A 21,002-nucleotide genomic window follows, 5' to 3' on the forward strand; every position below is an offset into this window, starting at 1 on the left:
ATATTAATGGACTAAATGCCCCAATCAAAAGACAAAGACTGGTGGAATGGATAAGAAATTATGAGCCATCTATATGCCTTCTACAAGAGACTCACCTTAGACTCAAGGACACTGGAAGTGAAAAGCTAGGAAAAGATATTCCACACAGGCAGTAACCAAAAATAAATAAAATTAAAAAGCCAAAATAGCTATACTTATATCACATGAAATAGACTTTAAAAGACACTAGTAATGCGCAATCTGAGGAAGAAGTCAGGAAAAAAATTCCATTTACAATAGTGACAAAAAGAATCAAATATTTAGGAATAAACTTAACCAAGGATGTAAAGCACTTGTATTCAGAAAACTGCAGTACATTGTTTTTTGTTTTTTAAATTTTTCCCCATTCTTTTATTTTTTTAATTTTTATTTTCTCTGCACCTGCCCCTCCCCCCCAGTTGTCTGCTCTCTGTGTCCATTCACTGCATGTTCTTCTGTGTCCGCCTGTATTCTTGTCAGTGGCACCCGAAATCCATGTCTCTTTTTGTTGTGTCATCTTGCTGTGTCAGCTCTGTGTGTGCGGCACCATTCCTGGGCAGGCTGCACTTTTTTTTGCGCTGGGTGGCTCTCCTTACAGGTGCACTCCTTACACATGGGGTTCCCTTACACGGGGGACACCCATGCATGGCACGGCACTCCTTGAGTGTATCAGCACTGTGTATGAGCCAGCTCATCACATGGGTCAGGAGGCCCTGGGTTTGAACCCTGGACCTCCCATGTGGTAGGCAGATGCCCTATCCATTGGGCCAAATCTGCATCCCAACAGTGCATTGTTAAAAGAAATTTTAAAAAGACCTAAATAATTGAAGAAGATTCCATGCTCATGAATTGGAAGACTAAATATCATTAAGATGTCAAATCTATCCAAACTGATATACAAATTCAAAGCAATGCCAATAAAAATTTCACCAGCATTTTTTAAACAAATGGAAAACACAATTATTCAATCTATTTGGAAGGGTAAGGGGTCCTGAATAGCCAGAAACATCTTTAAAGGAAAAGTGAGGTTGGAAGACTCTCACTTCCAGACTTTAAATCATATTACCTAGCTACAGTGGTAAAAACAACATGGTACTGGCCTAAGACAGACATATAGACTAATGAAATCTACTTGATGGTTCAGAAACAGACCCTCACATTTATGGGCAAGTGATTTTTGACAAGCCTGTCTGTCAAACCTACCAACTTGGGCAGAACGGTCTATTCAACAAATGGTTCGGGGAGAACTGGATATCCATAGCCAAAAGAAAGAGGTCCTCTACCTCACACATTGTACAAAAATCAACTCAAAATGGATTAAAGACCTAAATATAAAAGCAAGAACTATAAAGTTCCTAGAAAAAAATTAGGAAAACATCTTCAAGACCTGGCGGTAGGTGATGGATTCTTAAAGGGGATAAGAGGAGGCCTGAAAAGGACTATTGATGCTTAATGCATGTAGAAGTTTTGATTAACTTTACTGTAGGGAGCAGAAGTGCCTCAAGCAGTTGAGGCCCACCTCCCACATGGGAGGTCCTGGGTTTAGTTCCTGGTGCCACCTAAAGATGACAAACAACAGAAAACGAGCAGATGTCAAGCAAGGACAGCTAGCAGACAATGAGCAAAAACAATGAGCAGACAACAAGAAAAAAAAGAAAGGACAACAAGCAAAACAATGAGTGGACAATGAGCAAAAACAAACGAGAGGGAAGCGGATGTAGCTTGAGCAGCTAAGTGTCCCGCCTCCCACATAGGAGGTCCCAGGTTTGGTTCCCACTGTCTCCTAAAAAAGCAACAAGCAATGATCAAACAATGAGCAAAACAACAAGCAAAACAAAGAGCAAATAAAAACAACCAATAATGAGCAAACAAGCAAACAAACAAGCAAACGATGAGAAAAACAACAAGGAAACAACCAGTAAACAGATGAGGGAGTCAACTCAGGGGAGCCAATGTGGTTCAGTGGTTGAGCATCGGCCTCCTCTGGGTTCAATCCCTGATCCAGGTACCTCAAAAAAAAAACCAAGAACCAAAAAACAAAAACCATTACTGTAAAAGTGTGGAAATGTATATAGAGTTGATGGTAACACATTATAGTGAGTAATAGATGGTTTATAAATGGGAATATGGCTGGAAAGGGTAGTCTAGGGATGTAAATATCAGTTGAAAGAAAGGTAGACAATAATCTAGGGATTGAATAACACAGTGAACCCAGAGGTTCACTGTTATTCAGAGGTTGAGAATTGTGGTTCATGGTACAGACGCAAGAACGTCCTTTGGTGAGCTAGAACAGATGTACATCAGTATTGCAGGGTGCGGGAATGTGGAGAAGCATGGTAAATTACAACTGGTGTGAAGATGGACTGTGATTAACAGCAATACTGTAATATTTATGCATGTGTGCCAAAGATGTACTGTGTTGTAGCAGGGAAGTATAGAAAAAGTGTGCCAAATGTACACTATGGACCATGGTTGCTGGTAATAGTCTGATGGTATTATCTCATAATCCATAACATATGTTCCACCTTGGCATGGTGTGTTGATGAAGGGGTATTGTATGGGAATTCTACACATATGCATGATTGTTTTTTAAGTTCACAACTTCTGTAATAAAAACATATTTTAAAAAATAATAACAGGGTGGGTTGGGGGAAAAATACACCAAATGTAAATAAGATATGGACTATGGTTAGTAGAAAGATGTTGATAATATTCTTTCATAATTTGTAACAAATGTCTCACAATAATGCAAGATGGTGGTGGTGGGTTGATGTATGGGAGCCCTGTATGATGTTATGCATGTTTGTTCTCTGAGTTCACAACTTTTACTATTCATTTATTGTTTATGTATGTTCATGTATGAATGATATATTTCAATAAAGTTTTTAAAAAATTTTTAAAAAGAAAATAAAAAACAACAACACCAAAAAAATGACAGGGTTCATGAGAGAAATGGTTTTGGGGCCCAGCACTCAAAAATTTCATTACTGACACGGGGGAAAAACAAGATGGGAACATAATAAAATGATAGCACAGTTTTAAACTTTAAAAACAAACACAAAAAAATTATACTGGGAGAATACTATAAACAACTATGCACATAAATTCAACAACTTAGATAAACAGACCAATTTCTCGAAAACCACACACTATCCAAACTCACCCAAGGTTGGAAAGATAATATAAATAAGTATGAAATAAATTTATTCATAAACATTGTACTGGAAGTCTTAACCAGTATAATAGTAAAGAAAAGAAAATCAAAGGCATAAAGATTAGAAAGGAAGAAGTTAAAATAAAAAGATCTCCAGACCCAGGAGGTTTTACTGACAAACCCTACAAAACATTCAAAGAAGAAATTACACAAACTCTATACAATCTCTTCTAGAAAAGAATAGAGGAAGGAACAGTTCACAACTCATTTTAAAAGCCATTATTGGGAAACGGACTTTGGCCCCGTGGTTAGGGCGACCGTCTACCACATGGGAGGTCCGCGGTTCAAGCCCCGGGCCTCCTTGACCCGTGTGGAGCTAGCCCATGCACAGTGCTGATGCGCGCTGATGCGCGCAAGGAGTGCCGTGCCACACGGGGTGTCCCCTGCGTAGAGGAGCCCCACGCGCAAGGAGTGCACCCATAAGGAGAGCCGCCCAGCGCAAAGGAGGGAGCAGCCTGCCGAGGAATGGCGCCGCCCACACTTCCTGTGCCGCTGACGACAACAGAAGCGGACAAAGAAACAAGACGCAGCAAAAAGACACAGAAAACAGACAACCGGGGGAGGGGAGGGGAATTAAATAAATAAAAATAAATCTTAAAAAAAAAAAAAGCCATTATTATCCTGATTCCGAGAAAAGGAAACTATAGATGAATATCCCTCATGAACAAAGATGTAAAAATCCTCAATAAAACATTAGTAAATTGTACCTAGCAATATATATAAAGAATAATAAATCACAAACAATTGAGATATATTCTGGGAATGCAAGAATGTTATATTACACACACATTACACATAAACACAAAAATCAATGTCATCCACCACATTAAAGAAGAAAACCACATGATCATATTATCTGACATTAAAAAAAAGCATTTCATAAAATTCAACATCCATTCTTCCCTCTTTAAAAAAAAAAAAAAACTCCCAGCAATAAATAGGAAGAAACTTCCTCAACTTGATAAACAGCATCTATAAAATATCAACTGCTAATATCATACTTAATGGTGAAAGACTGACAGATTTTCCCCTAAGATTGGAGACAAGGTAGAAATGTTCACTGTCATAACTCCTGCTCAACATTGTACTGGTATTCTAGCCTGTGCAATAAGTCAAGAAAAGGAAATAGGGAAGCGCATTTGGCTCAATGGATAGAACATCTGCCTACCACATGGGAGGTCCAAGGTTCAAACCCAGGGCCTCCTGACTCGAGTGGTGAAGCTGGCCTATGCACAGTGTTGATGCACACAAGGAATGCCCTGCCATGCAGGGGTGTCTCCTGCATAGGGAGTGTACAAGGAGTGCGCCCCTAAGGAGACCCGCCCTGCACACAGGAATGGGGCCACATACACAGAGAGCTGACGCAGTAAGATGATGCAACAAAAAGAGACACAGATTCCCAGTGCCACTGACAAGAATAAAAGCGGACACAAGAACACACAACGAATGGACACAGAAAGCAGACAACTGGGGGGGACAGGAAGGGGAGAGAAATAAAAATAAAAAAATAAAATAAAATCTTTAAAAAAAGAAAGGAAATAAAAGGAATACAGATTGGAAAAAAGTAAAATTGTTCCTATTCACAACCTCATTGGCTGCGTAGAAAATCTCAAGGAAGCTATTTTCTAGAGCTAATAATTGAATTTAGAAAGATCCTAGGATACACACAAAAATATTTCTATATACTAAAAATGTATAATTGGATACGGTATTAAGTCAGCCGAAAGGGGTTCTGATGCAAACTACCAGATAACTGTTGGCTTACATAAAGGGTATTTATTTGGGTAAAAGCTTACAGTAACAAGGGCCCTGAAGAGTCTAACTCAAGGTTACCTCCTTACCAAACTCAGTTGCCATGTGTTGAAGCACGATGGCGGACAATGTCTGTGAGGATTCAGCCTTCCTCTTTTCTCTTAAGACTCCATGGGTCCAGCTTCTTCCAAATTCAGCTGTCATAAGGCTTGTTTGTCTTCCTGGGGCCTGTTTCTTTCCAGGCTCAGATGCTGTGTTCTCTGCACAAGGTCAGCTGTAACCTATCAGGCAATGACTCATCTCTTTTGCCAGGTCCTCTGTCATGTTTATGGAACTGTCTCTCTCTCTCTGTGTATCTTCTCTGTGTCTTGCTTGAGCTCCAGTTTATATAGCCCTCCAGAGGGCAAGGACTCAACCCTGCACATCCTAATGATGTGTTTGAATCAAAGACCTAATCTTAATTTAATCAAAGGCATCTCAGCTGAATCTAATACAATCAGAGGCTATCACACCCAGAGGAACAGACCAGTTCACAAACATAATCAATATCTCTTTTTGGAATTCATAAATAATATCAAACTGCCACACTTCATCCTCTGAATTTCAAAAAGACATTACAATATTCAAAAAACCTTAAATCAGTAACAATGCTAAGCACAAAATCACATCACAGTGAATCAGTTATAGAAATACAGTTTGTCTTGCAGCAAAGTCCTCTCTGATTGTAGACCTATGAATCTTACAAAACAATGTATCTGGGGAAGCAGACTTGGCCCAGTGGATAGGGAATCCACCTACCACATGGGAGGTCCACGGTTCAAACCCTGGGGCCCCCTGAACCCGTGCGGAGCTGGCCCACATGCGGTGCTGATGCACACAAGGAGTGCCCTGCCACGCAGAGGTGTCCCCATGTAGGGGAGCCCCATGCACAAGGAGTGCACCCCATAAGGAGAGCTGCCCAGTGCTAAAGAAAGTTCAGCCTGCCCAGGAATGGTGCCACACTCATGGAGAGCTGACACATAAGATGATGCAACAAAAAGAAACACAGATTCCTGTGCCGCTGACAATAACCGAAGTGGACAAAGAAGAACACGCAGCAAATGGACATAGAGAGCAGACAACGGGGGGGGGGAGGGTGGTTGGGGGGAGGGGGGTTGGGGGGAGGGGGGTTGGGGGGAGGGGGGTTGGGGGGAGGGGGAGAGAAATAAATAAATCTTTAAAAAACAAACAAACAATGTATCTGCTTCCAATATACAAAGGGACAGAAAAAGGCTAAACATTTGCATTACCATATGAGAATTTGGGAGGAAAACCTTAATCAAGGGACCCCTACAGTTCCATATACTTGCAGGGCATACTCCATTAGATTTCAATTTCTGAGAGTCATTCTCAAGATGATGGTCTCTTCTCTCAGAGGCTTCATGGGTGTCCATCCTTTCCACAGGCTTGCCCAATGGCCATTTTCTTGGATCCACCCTCATCAAGCATCTGGATGGTGACCGAGTCCAGACCTCACCCTCCAAGAATGTTGGGGTGATGGCCACACTTTATCCAATCTTTGGGGTAAAGTCTCAACCCCTTAGTGTAGTGAGGTGGAGGCAACATTCTTCCTAATCTCTGGCATAAAGACCCAACCTTCTCAGAGCAATGAGTTAGCAACCTGGCCTTCCTTAATCTATGAGGGACAAGCCTACCCCTCTCAGATCTATAGGGTGTTGACCTCGCTCTCCCAACTCTTGGGGAATGTGCTCTACCCTCTTTGTAGCCTGGAGCAGCAAAACTCTCTCTGAACAGCAGGTATGAACATCCACCCTCTTCAACTGCCAGGGCAAACTCACCCTCTCGCTATACATGGGTGGGCTTCCACTCTTGGCCCAAGGAATGACTTAATTGCAGATCTCAGTTTCCATGGTTTCCCTCTTTAAGCTCTTTTCCCTTCTATCTTTCCCCTGTATGTCCTTTTTAGTCCAGGCTGACAGTGGTTTTTTTCATATGCTCTCTCAAAAAGCATGTTGGTTTAGCATGTAGAAAACAGGAGTCCAAGCCATTAGATAGTAAGACTTTCCACAAGTCTTTCCTGGATAACTGCATTTTCAATTCTGACTTACAAGTTCCAAGTTTAGGTAATTTCTCAAATGGGGCACTATCATCTGGGGGATTGATTTCCAGATGCTTGGAATTTCTGGAATGAGTTTCTGGTTTGCTATGCCCAAAAATTCAGTTCTCAATTTCTCTCTTGTCTAACAGTTTACTATAAGATGCAAGGAAAAGCCAAAGCACATTCTCTGAGTTTACTTTGGAAATGCCTACACTCGCTATTTTCAAATTCTGCCTTCCATACAACATCAGGAGTCAATCTTGCTAAGTTCTCTGCAACTTTAAAACAAGGATCACCTTTCCTCCAGTTTCCAATAATAGTTTCATCGCTTACCTCTAAGGCTTCATCAAAAGTCCTTTCAGTGTCCATGTTCCTACCAACATTCTCTTCAAAGCAAGCTAGGCCTTTTCCATCAAGCATTTCACAATTCCTCCAAAATATACCCCTTACCCATTTATAAAACTGTTCCAGCATTTTTGTAATTGCAGGAGCACCACCCCACTATTTGGTACTAAATTCTGTATTAGTCAGCCAAAAGGGGTGCTGATGCAAAGTACCAGGTATCTGCTGACTTTTATAGAGGGTATTTATTTGGGGTAAAAGCTTACAAGGCTCTGAAGAGTCCAACTCAAGGTTACTCCCTTACCAAACTGTTGCTATGTGTTGAAGCAAGATGGCAGGTGATGTCTATGAGTGTTCAGCCTTCTTCCCTCTTAAGGCTCCGTGAGTCCAGCTTCTTCTAATCTCAGCTATAGGCTGACATAAAGCCTGTCTTTCTTCCTGGGCCTCATTTCTTTCCAGGCCCAGCTGCTCTGTTCGCTGTACAAAGTCAGCTCTAAACTATCAGGCAAATGAGTCCTCTCTCTTCCCAGGACCTCTACCGTGTCTATGGGGCTGTATCTTCCTCTGTGTATCTTCTCTGTGTCGTGACTGAACATCCATTTAAATAGTCCACCAAGGGGACAGGGACTCAACCCTGCACCCAATGATGTGGTTGAATCAAAGCCCTAATCTTCACAAAATTTAATCAAAGGTATCTCAGCTGAATCTAATACAATTAAAGGGTTATCAATCCCAGGGGAATAGATTAGTTTACAAACATAATCAATATCTCTTTTTTGTTATTCATAAATACTAACAAACTACCACAGATCCCAAAATTTTAAAAATATCAAAATAGCTCCAAAAAATGAAACCCTCTGGTATAAATTTAAAAAAAGAACCAAATATAGCATCTGAAATGCTGAAAACTAAAAAATGCTAATGAAAGAAATCAAAGACCTAAATAAATAGATCATGTTCATAGATTGGAAGACTAAACATAGTAAAGATGCCAATGGCCCCCATATTGAGCAACAGACTTAATACAGATTGTATTACTAGATTATTAAAAATCCTAGAAGGATTTTTTATATAGACAAGCTGATTCTAAAATTCAAATGAAAAGACAATGGAACCAGATTAGCCAGGAACAATTTTGAAGAACAATGAAGTTGGAGAAATCACATTCACTGCTTTTAAGATATTATTATAAAGCTACATTAATTAATGCAGTATGGTATTTCTGAAGGTGTAGACACAAAAATCAATGTAACAGAGCAGAGTCCAGAAACAGATGCACACAAACACAGTCAAATGATTTTCAACAAGTGGCATTTCAATGGAGAAAGTATAGTGTTTTGGCAAAGAGAAATGGAAAAATTGGACATATGCATGCAAAAACAAACAAAAAACAGAAAACTTTGAACTAAACCTTTTACTTTATATAAAAACTAACTCAAACCTTTTAGAACAAAACATAAGAAACTTCACTGGATCTGGGGTTAAGTAAAAAGTTCTTAAACGTGACACCAAAAACAAGATCTGTAAAGGAAAATCTTGATAAATGGGACTTCACCAAAATTAAAAGCTGTGAAATACACTCCTTTTTTTTTTTAAGATTTCTTTTATTTATTTCTCTCCCCTTCCCCCTCCTTGCACCCCAGTTGTCTGTTCTCTGTGTCCACTTGCTGCATATTCTTCTTTTTGTCTGCTTCTGTTGTTGTCAGCAGCATGAGAATCTGTATTTCTTTTGTTGTTGTTGCATCATCTTGCTGCGTCAGCTCTCCGTGTGTGTGGCGCCATTCTTAGGCAGACTGCACTTTCTTTTGCCCTGGGAGGCTCTCCTTACAGGGCGCACTCCTTGTGCAAGGGGGGGGTTCCCTACGCGGGGGGCACCCCTGCATGGCACGGCACTCCTTGCGCGCATCAGCACTGCGTATGGGCCAGCTCCACACAGGTCAAGGAGGCCCAGTGTTTGAACCGCGGACCTCCCATGTGGTAGGCTATCCACTGGGCCAAGTACGCTTCCCGAAATACACTCTTAAGAGAGTGAAAACAAAGCTACAGTCAGGGAAAAATATTTGCCAATCACATATTTGACAGATGATTCACATGCAGAATACAGAGAGAACTCTTGAAAAGCCAAAGTAAGAAAACAAGTAATCTAAAATATTTTAACAAATACTTCATGATAGAAGATTTATAGATGGGAAATAGACACACAAAAAGCTGTTCAACATCATTATCTATTAGGGAAATACAAATTAAAACCGTGATCAGATACCACTACACACCTATTTGGCTAAAAAAGTTTTTAAAAATTGAGAATACTAAGTGCTGCTGAAGTGTAGAAAGTATCAACAAAGCTGTCTTTTGAAGAGAAAGAGGAATTCAGCATTCAAAGCAAAAGGAAAAGCACCAGCAAAGTCAGATGCATAAGAGAGTACTACAAATTGCAAAATCCAGTGATATTTCATTTGCATATTTCCTTTTAATTGGCTGACAATGGTGAGGTTGAGTGTGATTTTAGCTCAATCACAGTTTGAGTCAAATGTAGTTGTTGAAATTATTGATAATGATCTTCCAATTCCCTACAATTACAACCAATACTTGATATTTTACCTGGTGATGTAAAACATAAGTGAACTTTTAGGCTCATGAAATTATACACTGAAAAAAGAACAACCATATTAGATTCTCAAAGTTCTCCACCTGTTGCTTGGATGCTCTTGCTTGCTCCTTCTGGGCTGTGCCAGCTTCTGGATCCTTTTGGAGGGAAGGCTGAACAGAGCAGGACGAGGAATCTCCCAGATAACAGACTCTCTCCCGCAGCTGTAGTAATATTGAGACCTGCAAGTTATAGAAGAAAAAAGGAGTGAAGCAAGTATGAATTGATATTATCATAGCAATTCCCAACATTTTCCCCCAGGCTTAGGGAGCAGATTACTTCTTTACTGCTGAGTTATTTTCCCCATGGGGAGAAATTAATTGTTTCAGATACAATTACAGTGATCAAGTTTTCACTTGGCTTCTAGTATTCTTTGGCAAAACAGTAAGTTTTCTGCAATAAATTACACCTTTTAAACAGACTAAAAAATACACTAGTGAATAGAGAAAATTTGCTGCTTTTAAAACCAAATGTTTTTATGGCATCTATAGAAACAATTTTAAAATTTTACTATATCTTTAGCTAACAGGGTAGTTATATTGATATTTTTCCTTGTATTAAAGAACTCTATTTAGGGCTAAATTCTACTTGATGTGGTTCACAGATTATTTAGACATTATTGGATTTTGTTAACTAAGGTTTTATTTAGGATAAATAACAACATCCTACTTATTATACTACCCCTCAATCCTTCCTTAATCAAAATACATTATATCTCCATGGAAAAGGAAGTGATATTGACTACTTCAGATTTGGTGTTAACTCAGATTGCAGCCTGCTTTGCTTCTATTACCTTCTCAAGTCCTCTGCTTCTTTAGGAGGTTTTAGATGTGGATTTGTGTCCATCTGACAACCTCTGTTGCTTGCTGCTGTAAGCCTCTGGCTGCATGTTAGCCTCTATCTTCCTTGCTTATAACCATCCAGACCTGAGGCCACACTACCACATGTCTGGTTTCAGGGGACCTGAGACTGCCCAGCTATAGCTCTGCTGCCAGACTGAATGGGTCCCCAAACAAACACACATAGAGCAAGCTAAAATAGACGGGGAACCTCCAGTATTTACCTGGGATCAGCCTTTTGCAGGAAACAGCTGTTTGGTTAAACAATTGGGGATAAAGAAAGAAGAGGTGATTTTGAGCAATGGGGCACTTCAGGGAATATTAATTTTAAATTTCAAATGTATACATCTTTTCTCCTTATTGATATTGCATATTGCATATTAATAAATGTACATTAGTAGAACGTTGCCTTCATGTGCCTATTCCTGCATGTAGTCGCCCACTGCATCCAAATCTCATCATTTCATCCATGTAGCAGGTCCTCAACTATTATTTTAATATAGAGTGTACTACATTTTTCTCATTGCACATAGATAAATATTTATTAAAGAAAATTTATAAAATAAATGTGTTAGAGCAAAAAGCTAAAAGACAGGAGAGTGAGGCTTAGAGGACAGTGTAGAAGGCATGAATAGCAGAAAGGATAACCAAAAGAGTAAAAAGGCAGATGAAAATAAAATATGACATATGAAAACCAAAGAATAAAATGTGAAAGTAAATAATACATTTACAGTAATATCAGTGAATGTGAATGGATTAAATTCCCCAATCAAAAGAAAAGGATGACAAGTGAATTTAAAAAAGCATGAACCATCCATATGCTGCCTACAAAAGACTCACCTTAGACCCAGGAATACAAACCAGCTCAAAGGTTGGATAAAAAAAAAATGCTCCACACAAACAGTAACCAAAAAGACTAGGGGTAGCTATAGTAATATCAGACAAAACAGACTTCAAATGCAAAAAACTTATAAGAGATACAGAGGACATCATATATTAATAAAAGGGACAATCCCCTGGAAGAAATAACAGTCATAAATATGTAGGCACCTAACCAGGGTGCCCCAAAATACATGAGGCAAACTACAGAAAAACTGAAGGGACAAATAGATATCTCTACAATAATAGTTAGAGAATTCAACACACCACTCATATCATTTTTCTATCCAATCAATACAGAAAAGGCACTTGACAAAATCCAGCATTGTTTCTTGACAAAAACACTTTGAATGACAGGAACAGAAGGAAAATTTCTCAATATGATAAAGGGCATATATTAAAAACCCACAGCCAACATCATATTCAATGGAGAAAGGTTGAAATCTTTCCTTCTATGATCTGGAACAATACAAGGATGCCCACTGTCCCTACTGTTATTCAACACTCTGCTAGAAGTTCTAGCAGGAGCTATTAGACAAGAAAAAATAAAAATAAAAAAACATCCAATTAGGAAAAGAGCAAATAAAACTCTCCTATTAACAAATGTTATGATTTTGTATTTAGAAAATGCTGAAATGTCAACAACAAAGCTACTTGAGCTAGGAAGCAGATGTGGCTCAAGTGATAGCGCTTCTGTCTACCACATGGGAGGACTCAGGTTTGATCCTTGGGGCCTTGTGATGAAAAAGAAGAGAAAGCATGCCTGCGCAGCGAGCCAGTGCCCACATGGTGAGCCAAGTACCCACACGAGTGCCTGCCACTGAGTACCAGCATGGTGAGCCGAGTACCCACATGGTGAGCCGAATGCTCGCATGGCAAGCTGAGTGCCTGCACGAGTGCCCATGTGGCAAGCCAGTGCCCGTGCAAGTGAGTCACACATCAAGATGATGACACAAAAAAAGAGAGATGAATGGGAGAGTAAAGGTGAAGCGCAGCAGAGACCAGGAACTGAGGAGGCACAGCTGACAGGGAAACTCTCTCCACATCAGAGGTCCCCAGGATCGGATCCCAGAGAAGAAAAAATGAGACAAGAAGACAAAAAGAGAAATTGATACAGAAGATCACACAGCAAATGAACACAGACAGCAAAAAGAACAGGGCAGGGGGAGGGGGAGGAGAAGAGAGAAAATAAACAAAAATCTTTTTTAAAAAAATTTACTTGCGCTAATAAGTTCAGCAAAGTGGCAAGATACAAGAACAACACATAAAAATCAATAGTTTCTGTGCACTAGTATAGTATCTGAGGAGGAAAGAAGAGAAAATATTTCCATTTAATAGCAACAAATAGACTAAAATGCCTAGGAATCAATTTTTTAGATTTTTTTAGATTCTATTTTATTTATTTATCTGCGGCCCCCCCATCCCACCCCACCTCATTGTTTGTGTTTTCATCTGCTTTCTGTGTCCATTTGCTGTGTGCTCTCTCTGTCTGCTCGTCTTCTCTTTAGGAGGCACCAGGAACCAAACCCTGTGGAAGAGAGGTGCTCAATCACCTGAGCCAGCTTAGTTCCCTGGCTTGTTGTGCCTCTCATTGTCTTTCCTCTGCTTCTCTTTCGTTGTGTCATCTCGTTGTGTCAGTTCACCTGCCTGCCCGCCGCACCAGCTCACCTTCTCCAGGAGGCACCAGGAACCGAACCCAGGACCTCACATGAGGAAAGTGGAAGCCCAACCACTTGAGCCACATCTGCTTCCCCTGAAGAATCAATTTAACAAAGAAATATAAGACCTATATGCAGAAAACTACAAAGCAATGCTAAAAGAAATCAATGAAGACCTAAAAAATGAAGACATTCCATGTTCATGGATTAGAAGACTAAATATCATGAAGATGTCAATCCTACGAAGACTGATTTATAGATTCAATGCAATATCAATCAAATTTTCAAACAGCCTACATTACAGAAATAGAAAAGACAATTACCAAATTCCTTTGGAAGGGAAAGTGTATCCGAACAGCCAAAAGCATTCTAATAAAGAAGAGCAATATGGGAGGAATTTCACTGCCTGATCTTGAAACATTACAAAACTAGAGTGGTGGCGGCGGACTTGGCCCAGTGGTTAGGGCATCCGTCTACCATATGAGAGGTCCGCGGTTCAAACCCCAGGCCTCCTTGACCCTTGTGGAGCTGGTCCACGTGCAGTGGTGATGCACGCAAGGAGTGCTGTGCCACCAGGGGTGTCCCCTGCATAGAGGAGCCCCATGCGCAAGGAGTGAGCCCTGTAAGGAGAGCTGCCCAGTGCGAAAGAAAGTGCAGCCTGTCCAGAAGTGATGCCGCCCACACGGAGAGCTGACACAACAAGATGATGAAACAAAAAGAAACAAAGATTCCCTGTGCCACTGACAACAACAGAAGTGGACAAAGAAGACGACGCAGCAAATAGACACAGAGAAGAGACAACAGTGGGGGGGAGGGGGGAATGGGGAGAGAAATAAATAAATCTTTTTAAAAAAAAACTAGAGTGGTCAAAACACCATGGTATTAGCATAAAGATAGATAAATCAATCAGTGGAATAGAATTGAGAGTCTAGAAATAAACCCTCAACTCTATGGCCAAATACTTTTCAACAAACCTACCAAAGCTATGTTAATGGGACAAAACAGTCCTTTCAACAAAGGGTGCTGAAAGAACTGGACACCCATAACTAAAAGAATGAAAGAAGATCTGAATCTTACTCTGAACACAAGAATCAACTTAAAATGGATCAAAGACCTAAATGCAAAAGCCTGGACCATAAAATTACTAGAAGAAAATGTAAGGAAACATCTTTAAGATCTTGTTGAAGGTGGTATTAGTCTTCTAGACATTTGTCCAAAGAAGAAATACAAATGATGAAAAAAATATGAAAAAACGTTCAGCATCACCAGTTGTGGGAAGCTGCCTCTGGCACTGGTATTGTATCGGCCATTTTGTTACCAAATGCCATCTCAGATACTAACCCAGTTAAGTTTCTATTCCCCATCCTCGCTGAAGTAAGTTGTTTCTATTTCTCCTTACGCCATTCCCCCGGGGCGCCGATTGGGCACTCCCTAAAGCACACAGAAGTTTTTCTGCAGACGTTGCCAAACAACCATCTGCGCATGCGTGTGGCGCGAAAACCGAAAATCTAGTTACCCAATCACTTACCGACACATGCGCTGTCGTCAGTATGTACTACCTCCTTCTTTCCTGGTTATAAATACCCCTGACCGACCCTCAATAAACGAGACTTGATCAGAATCCTGTCTTGTCTCCATTCTTCGTGTCTCTTGTCCCTGTCTTTGCGTCATTTGCTTTGTTCTAGATTCCCCCCATGTTGGCCCGAGCTGCAGGCAGTCCGGGTCAACCAGTGATTAGGGAAATGCAAATCAATCTACAATGAAATATCATTTCATTCCTATCAGAATGGCCACTATCAAAAAGATGTAGAATTACAAGAGTTGTAGAGGATGTGGAAGATAGAAACTCTTATTCACTGTTGGTGGGAATGTAGAATGGTAGACACTGTGGCGGAGTTTTTGGCAATTCCTAAAGAAGTTGAATATAGATTTGCCACATGACCCAGCAACACAACTACTGGGTACACACCCAGAAGAACTGAGCAGTGACATGAACAGACATCTGCACACCGATATTCACAGAGATGTTATTCACAATTGCCAAGAGTTGGAAATCCAGGTGTCCATCAACTGATGGACAGATAAACAAATTATGGTGTATACACATGATGGAATATTATTCAGCTGTAAGAAGAAATGAAGTCGTAAAGCATATGACAACATGGATGCACCTGGAGGATATTATGTTGAGTAAAGCAAGCCAGACAAAAAAGGACATTTTTGTTATTTTTGAGCTATTATTAACTCAATATATTTTGTAATCTTATGGAGTTAATAACTTGAATATGGGTCATGAGAAAATAGAATGAGGTTAGGTTATGGAAAGCTGTGGGTTAACTTGTGCAGAATTGGTAAAAACAGCTGTTTGTAATCTTTGGAAACGAATACAATAGGTGAAAACACAACATAATGTTTTTAACTTGCAGTGTTATTATATGGGTGTAAATGGTTGAAAGAGAAGTCTATGGTCATGTAAATTACTAAAAAGAAAGCTAAAAAATATAACATGGGACTGTATAGCATAATAAAACCTCATGTGAATATGAACATGGATAATATTGCATATATAAGACTATTTTTCCTTGAAACTGAACAAATATATGTTAATGTACAATTTGTTTATATCAAACCAAAAAAACATGCTAAGTGAAAGAAACCAGACACAAAGTACTACATATTATATGATTCTATTTATATATGTAAATATAAATCAATTTATAAAGATGAATTTAGATTAGTGGTTATGTAGCACTGGGAAAGGACAGAGGGATTGAGAGGTGATTGCTATGGGGTATGGAGTTTTTCTTTTTGGAGTAATGATATTGTTCTAAAATTGTCTGTGGTAATGAAAGCACAACATTGTGATTATACTAAAAGCCACTGGTTGTACACTTCAGACAGATTGTATAATTTGGATATGTCTTAGTAAATGTGCTTTTAAATAAATAAATAAATAAAGCAAGAATAGCCAGAAATTGCAACTATGTATAGCAGGGGAAGCATAGGGATTGAGAGGTAATGAATTTTTGTTTATTATTATTATTGAAATCATGAAAATGTTCTAATAATGACAGAAGTGATGAGTGCACTACTATGTGATTATGCCAAATAGCAATGACTGTATACTTTGAATGGATTTTATGCTTTCTTAATATGTATTAATAAAATTGATTTGTTTAAAAAAAACTTACAGCAATATAAAGTAGATTAATCACTTCTTAGGGCTCGGGGGAGGGGAGTGTGGAAGGGGAAAGAGATTGACTGCTAATGAGGTAAGGGTTTTTTTTAGGAGAGCAAAGATGTTCTAATATGAGATTATGGTGATGTCTGCAAAACTGTGACGATACTACAAAGAATGAATTTTATGATAAGTGAATTATATATCAATAACTTTTTTTTTTTTTAAATCAAGCCTCCACAGCATCAAACTGTTTCAAGTCACAAAAATATCTTACAGAACAAAGCTCAAGAATATTTATAGGAATACAAAAACATCCAGGTGCTAATAAGGTGAAATTCACAATGTCTGGTACGAAATCATCTATTACGAGATGTGTGTGTGTATTTACTGTGCATGTAAAGATGCAGTAAATTATGACACATAATGAGAAAAAGTAATCATTAGAAACAGATCCAGAAATTACATGTTATAAAATTAGTAGGCAAGGACATTAAAACAATTATTATAACCATATTTCATACATTCAAGAAGGCAGACAAAAGAGTGAACACATTAAGCAGAGGCAAAGAAGATACAAAAACACCAAAATTGTATTTCTAGGGATGAAAACTACAAAATATGAGAGGAAAAATGCACTGAATAGCATTAATAGTATATCAGGCATGAACATGAAGATAGAGCAACAGAAACTATCCACAGCATAGAGAGAAAAAGAAGAAAAGGAAAAAAGAAACAGATTCAGTGAGCTGTGGAACAAGTTCAAGAAACCTAATATATGTATAACTGGAGCCCACAAAAAGAGGAAAAGGCAGAAAACACATTTTGAAGAAATAATGGGAATATTTTTTTCAAATTCAATGAAAATAATAAACCTAGATGTATTATTCAGCCAAAGGGACGCTGATGTAAAGTACCAGAAATATGTTGGCTTTTATAAAGACTATCTATTTGGGGTAAAGTTTACAGTTACAAGGCCCTAAAGAGTCCAACTCAAGGCTGCTTTCTCACCCAAGTGAGTTGCCACGTGTTGAAGCTGCTTAGCTGCTCTGTTCTCTTTGGCTGCAAACTATCAGCAAATGGCTCATCTCTCTTCCCAGCACTTTAGCTGTTTGAGCCTTCTACTTTCTGTCACATAACAAGACCAAAATGACCAAGTTCTCTCCTCTACCGTGTGTCTTCTTTAGTGAGTGTCCATTTATATCAGCCCACCAAGGGGGTAGGGTCTCAATACTGAGTCATACCCCATTGAATCAAAGCCCTAGTCTTATCAGATAATTTAATCAAGACACATCAGCTGAATATAATGCATTCAAAGGGTATCACACCCAGAGGAATACATTAGTTTACAAACATAATCTCTCTTTTTGGGATTCATAAATAATTTCAAACTGCCACACTAGAGATCTAAGAGTTTCAACAAACCCCAAACACAAAAACCATGAAAAAAATATATACCAAGGTACATCATAATCAAATTGTCTAAAACCACAGACAAAGAGGAAATTTCTTAAGCAAACAGAGATTCAAGAAACTAGAAAAAGAGCAAATGAGGCGGCGGACTTGGCCCGGTGGTTGGGAGGTCCACCTACCACATGGGAGGTCTGCAGTTCAAACCCCGGGCCTCCTTGACCTGTGTGGGGCTGGCCCATGCGCGGTGCCAATGCATGCAAGGAGTGCCGTGCCACACAGGGGTGTCCCCCGCATAGGGGAGCCCCACGCACGGGGGACTGCGTCCCGTAGGGAGAGCCGCCCAGTGCAAAAGAAAGCGCAGCCTGCCCAGGAGTGGTGCCACACACATGGAGGACTGACATAGCAGGATGATGCAGCAAAGAGGAAACACAGATTCCTGTGCCGCTGACAACAACAAAAGAGGACAAAAGAGGACGCAGAAGGTGGGCACAGAGAACAGACAATTGGGGTGGAGGGGGAAGGGGAGAAAAATAAATAAATCTTTAAAAAAAAAAAAAGAGCAAATGAAACCCAAGTTAAGCAGAAGACTTCAGCTCCTACACTTTGATTTATTGGACTTACTCCACTCAGCTAACATGGAGTTGAAGAAGGTCAACCCCCACAACATGGAGCCTAGAGTGTCTACAACTAGAAGCGGGAGGAGTGCATCCAGTACCCATGTGGAATCTAAGCCCTCACTTGACATAGATGTGCAATGGACACAACCAATCCAATGTCCACAGAGAAAATGTGGAATGGGTGTGGGAACGGTAGCCATGGTGGCTGCTGGGTGTGAGGAACGGGAGGAAGAGATGAGATGTGGAGGCGTTTTCGGGACGAGGAGTTGTCCTGGATGGTGCTTCACGGACAATTACGGGACATTATAGATCCTCCCAGGGCCCACTGGATGGAACGTGAGAGAGTCTGGGCTATGATGTGGACCATTGACTATGGGGTGCAGTGATGCTCAGAGATGAACTTACCAGGTGCAATGGATGTGTCATGATGATGGGAGAGAGTGTTGCTGTGGGAGGAGTGGGGGGCGGGGGCGGTGGGGTTGAATGGGACCTCATATTTTTCATAATGTAATTTTTTTAAAAAATAATAAATAATTAAAAAAAAAAAAGTTAAGCAGAAGAGAGGAATAATAATAATCAGAACATAAATCGGTTATACAGCAAATGGTAAAATAATAGAGTAAATAAACAATGAAATACAAATCTGATTCTTACAAAAGACTAGTAAAATTGATAAACCTCTAGCCAGACTCATTAGGGAAAAAAGAGAGAAGGCACAATTTACCAACATCAGAAATGAGAGAGGGATCATTACTAGAGATCTGACAGATATTAAAAGGTCTATAAGAGAATATTATGGGGAAGCGAACATGGCTCAACTGATACAGCGTCCGTCTACCATATGGAGGGTCCAGGGTTCAGTACCCAGGGTCTCTTGACCCGTATGGTAAGCTGGCCTACACGCAATGCTCCTGCCGTGCGCAAGGAGTGCCGTGCCATGCAGGGGCGTCCCTGCGTAGGGGTGCCCCACACGCAAAGAGTGCGTCCTGCAAGGAGAGCTGCCTGGCGTGAAAAAAGCACAGCCTGCCCAGGAGTGGGGCCGCACACACAGAGAGCTGATGCTGCAAGATGACACAACAAAAAAGAGACGTGGTTTCCAGTGCCACCGGATAATACAAGCAGACACAGAAGAACACACAGTGAATGGACACAGAGAGCAGACAATGGCGGGGGAGGGGGGGGGGGAAGAATTTAAAAAAAGAGAGAACATTATGAACAATTTCATGCCAAAAAATTTTAAAACTTAGATGAAAAGGATACGTTCTTGGAAAGATACATACCACCAATGTTCACTTAGAAGAAACATAACCTGAGTAGCCCTATGCCTATTTTAAAATTGAATTCATAGTTTAAAATCTTCCCAACAAAAAAATTCTCCATTTATTGGTGAATTCTATCATATATTTAAGGAAGAAATAATACTAATTCTATACAGTGCCCAACTGATTCAATAAAGTCAGCATTACCCTGATACCAAAACCAGACAAAGCCATTACAAGAAAATAGCCCTTATCAACATAAATGCAAATATCCTGAAGTATTATTGGAATAGAGATATGCTCAGTTTACATAATGTCCCTGGCTGCTTTTGCACTACAATGGCAGAGTTGTATAGTTGTGGCAGAGTTCAGTAGTTGCAACAAAGATGGTATAGCCCACAAGGTCTAAAATATTTATTATATGGCTCTTTACAGAAAAAGTTTGTTGACTTCTGGTTGAAAGAAAGAGAGAAATGGCCACCTTAATTATCTTGGAAACAAAATTTCAAGTAAATAATAGTCTTTTCACCTTTTTCTTGTTACTGTGACTTTTCTGACCCTCTGAATTTCCTCCTACCCTTTCCCACACAGTCTTTCCTCAAAGAGCCAACTCAGCAGAGCTTAGTCATTCAACAAACACATATGGAAAGCAAATTAGCAATGTGCACCAAAAACCTTAACAATGTTCTTGCCCTTAGATACAGGAATTAACTCAACCCCGGAGTATAATTCAAAATTTATGAAAAGTCTTATGAACAAGTTTCTTTATTAACAATTTTTATGGTACAAAAAAATGGAAATATTCTAAATCTCTAACAATAGAAGAATAACCTACTCAATAAATTATTTACTCTGCCCCAAAAATGTTTAGAAAGAATATGTAATAATATTAAAAAGCAATATGGGGGAAGTAGATGTGGCTCAAGCAATTGGGCTCCCATCTACCAGACCAGGGAGCCAAGATGGCACAGAAGATTGAGCACCTCTCTCCCACTCCGGAAGGTCCCAGGATCAGTTCCCAGTGCCGCCTAAAGAGAAGATAAACAGACACAGAAGAATGCACAGAGAGTGGACACAGAAAGGAGACA

The 21,002-nt window shown here is 39.8% G+C and overlaps 1 protein-coding gene across 2 annotated transcripts in view; it reads right to left on the reverse strand.

The window, feature by feature from the left end:
- Nucleotides 1-21,002, reverse strand: part of SPMAP2L (sperm microtubule associated protein 2 like) — a 122,331-nt gene that overhangs the window by 32,839 nt on the left and 68,490 nt on the right. For both annotated transcript variants that reach the window (XM_058298057.2, XM_058298056.1), the window contains exon 5: nucleotides 10,116-10,253. In XM_058298057.2, the coding sequence (XP_058154040.1) occupies nucleotides 10,116-10,253 (138 nt within the window). The remainder of the gene's footprint in view (nucleotides 1-10,115; nucleotides 10,254-21,002) is intronic.

Source organism: Dasypus novemcinctus, chromosome 1 (genome assembly GCF_030445035.2).
Source record: "Dasypus novemcinctus isolate mDasNov1 chromosome 1, mDasNov1.1.hap2, whole genome shotgun sequence".
Lineage (NCBI taxonomy): Eukaryota > Metazoa > Chordata > Mammalia > Cingulata > Dasypodidae > Dasypus > Dasypus novemcinctus.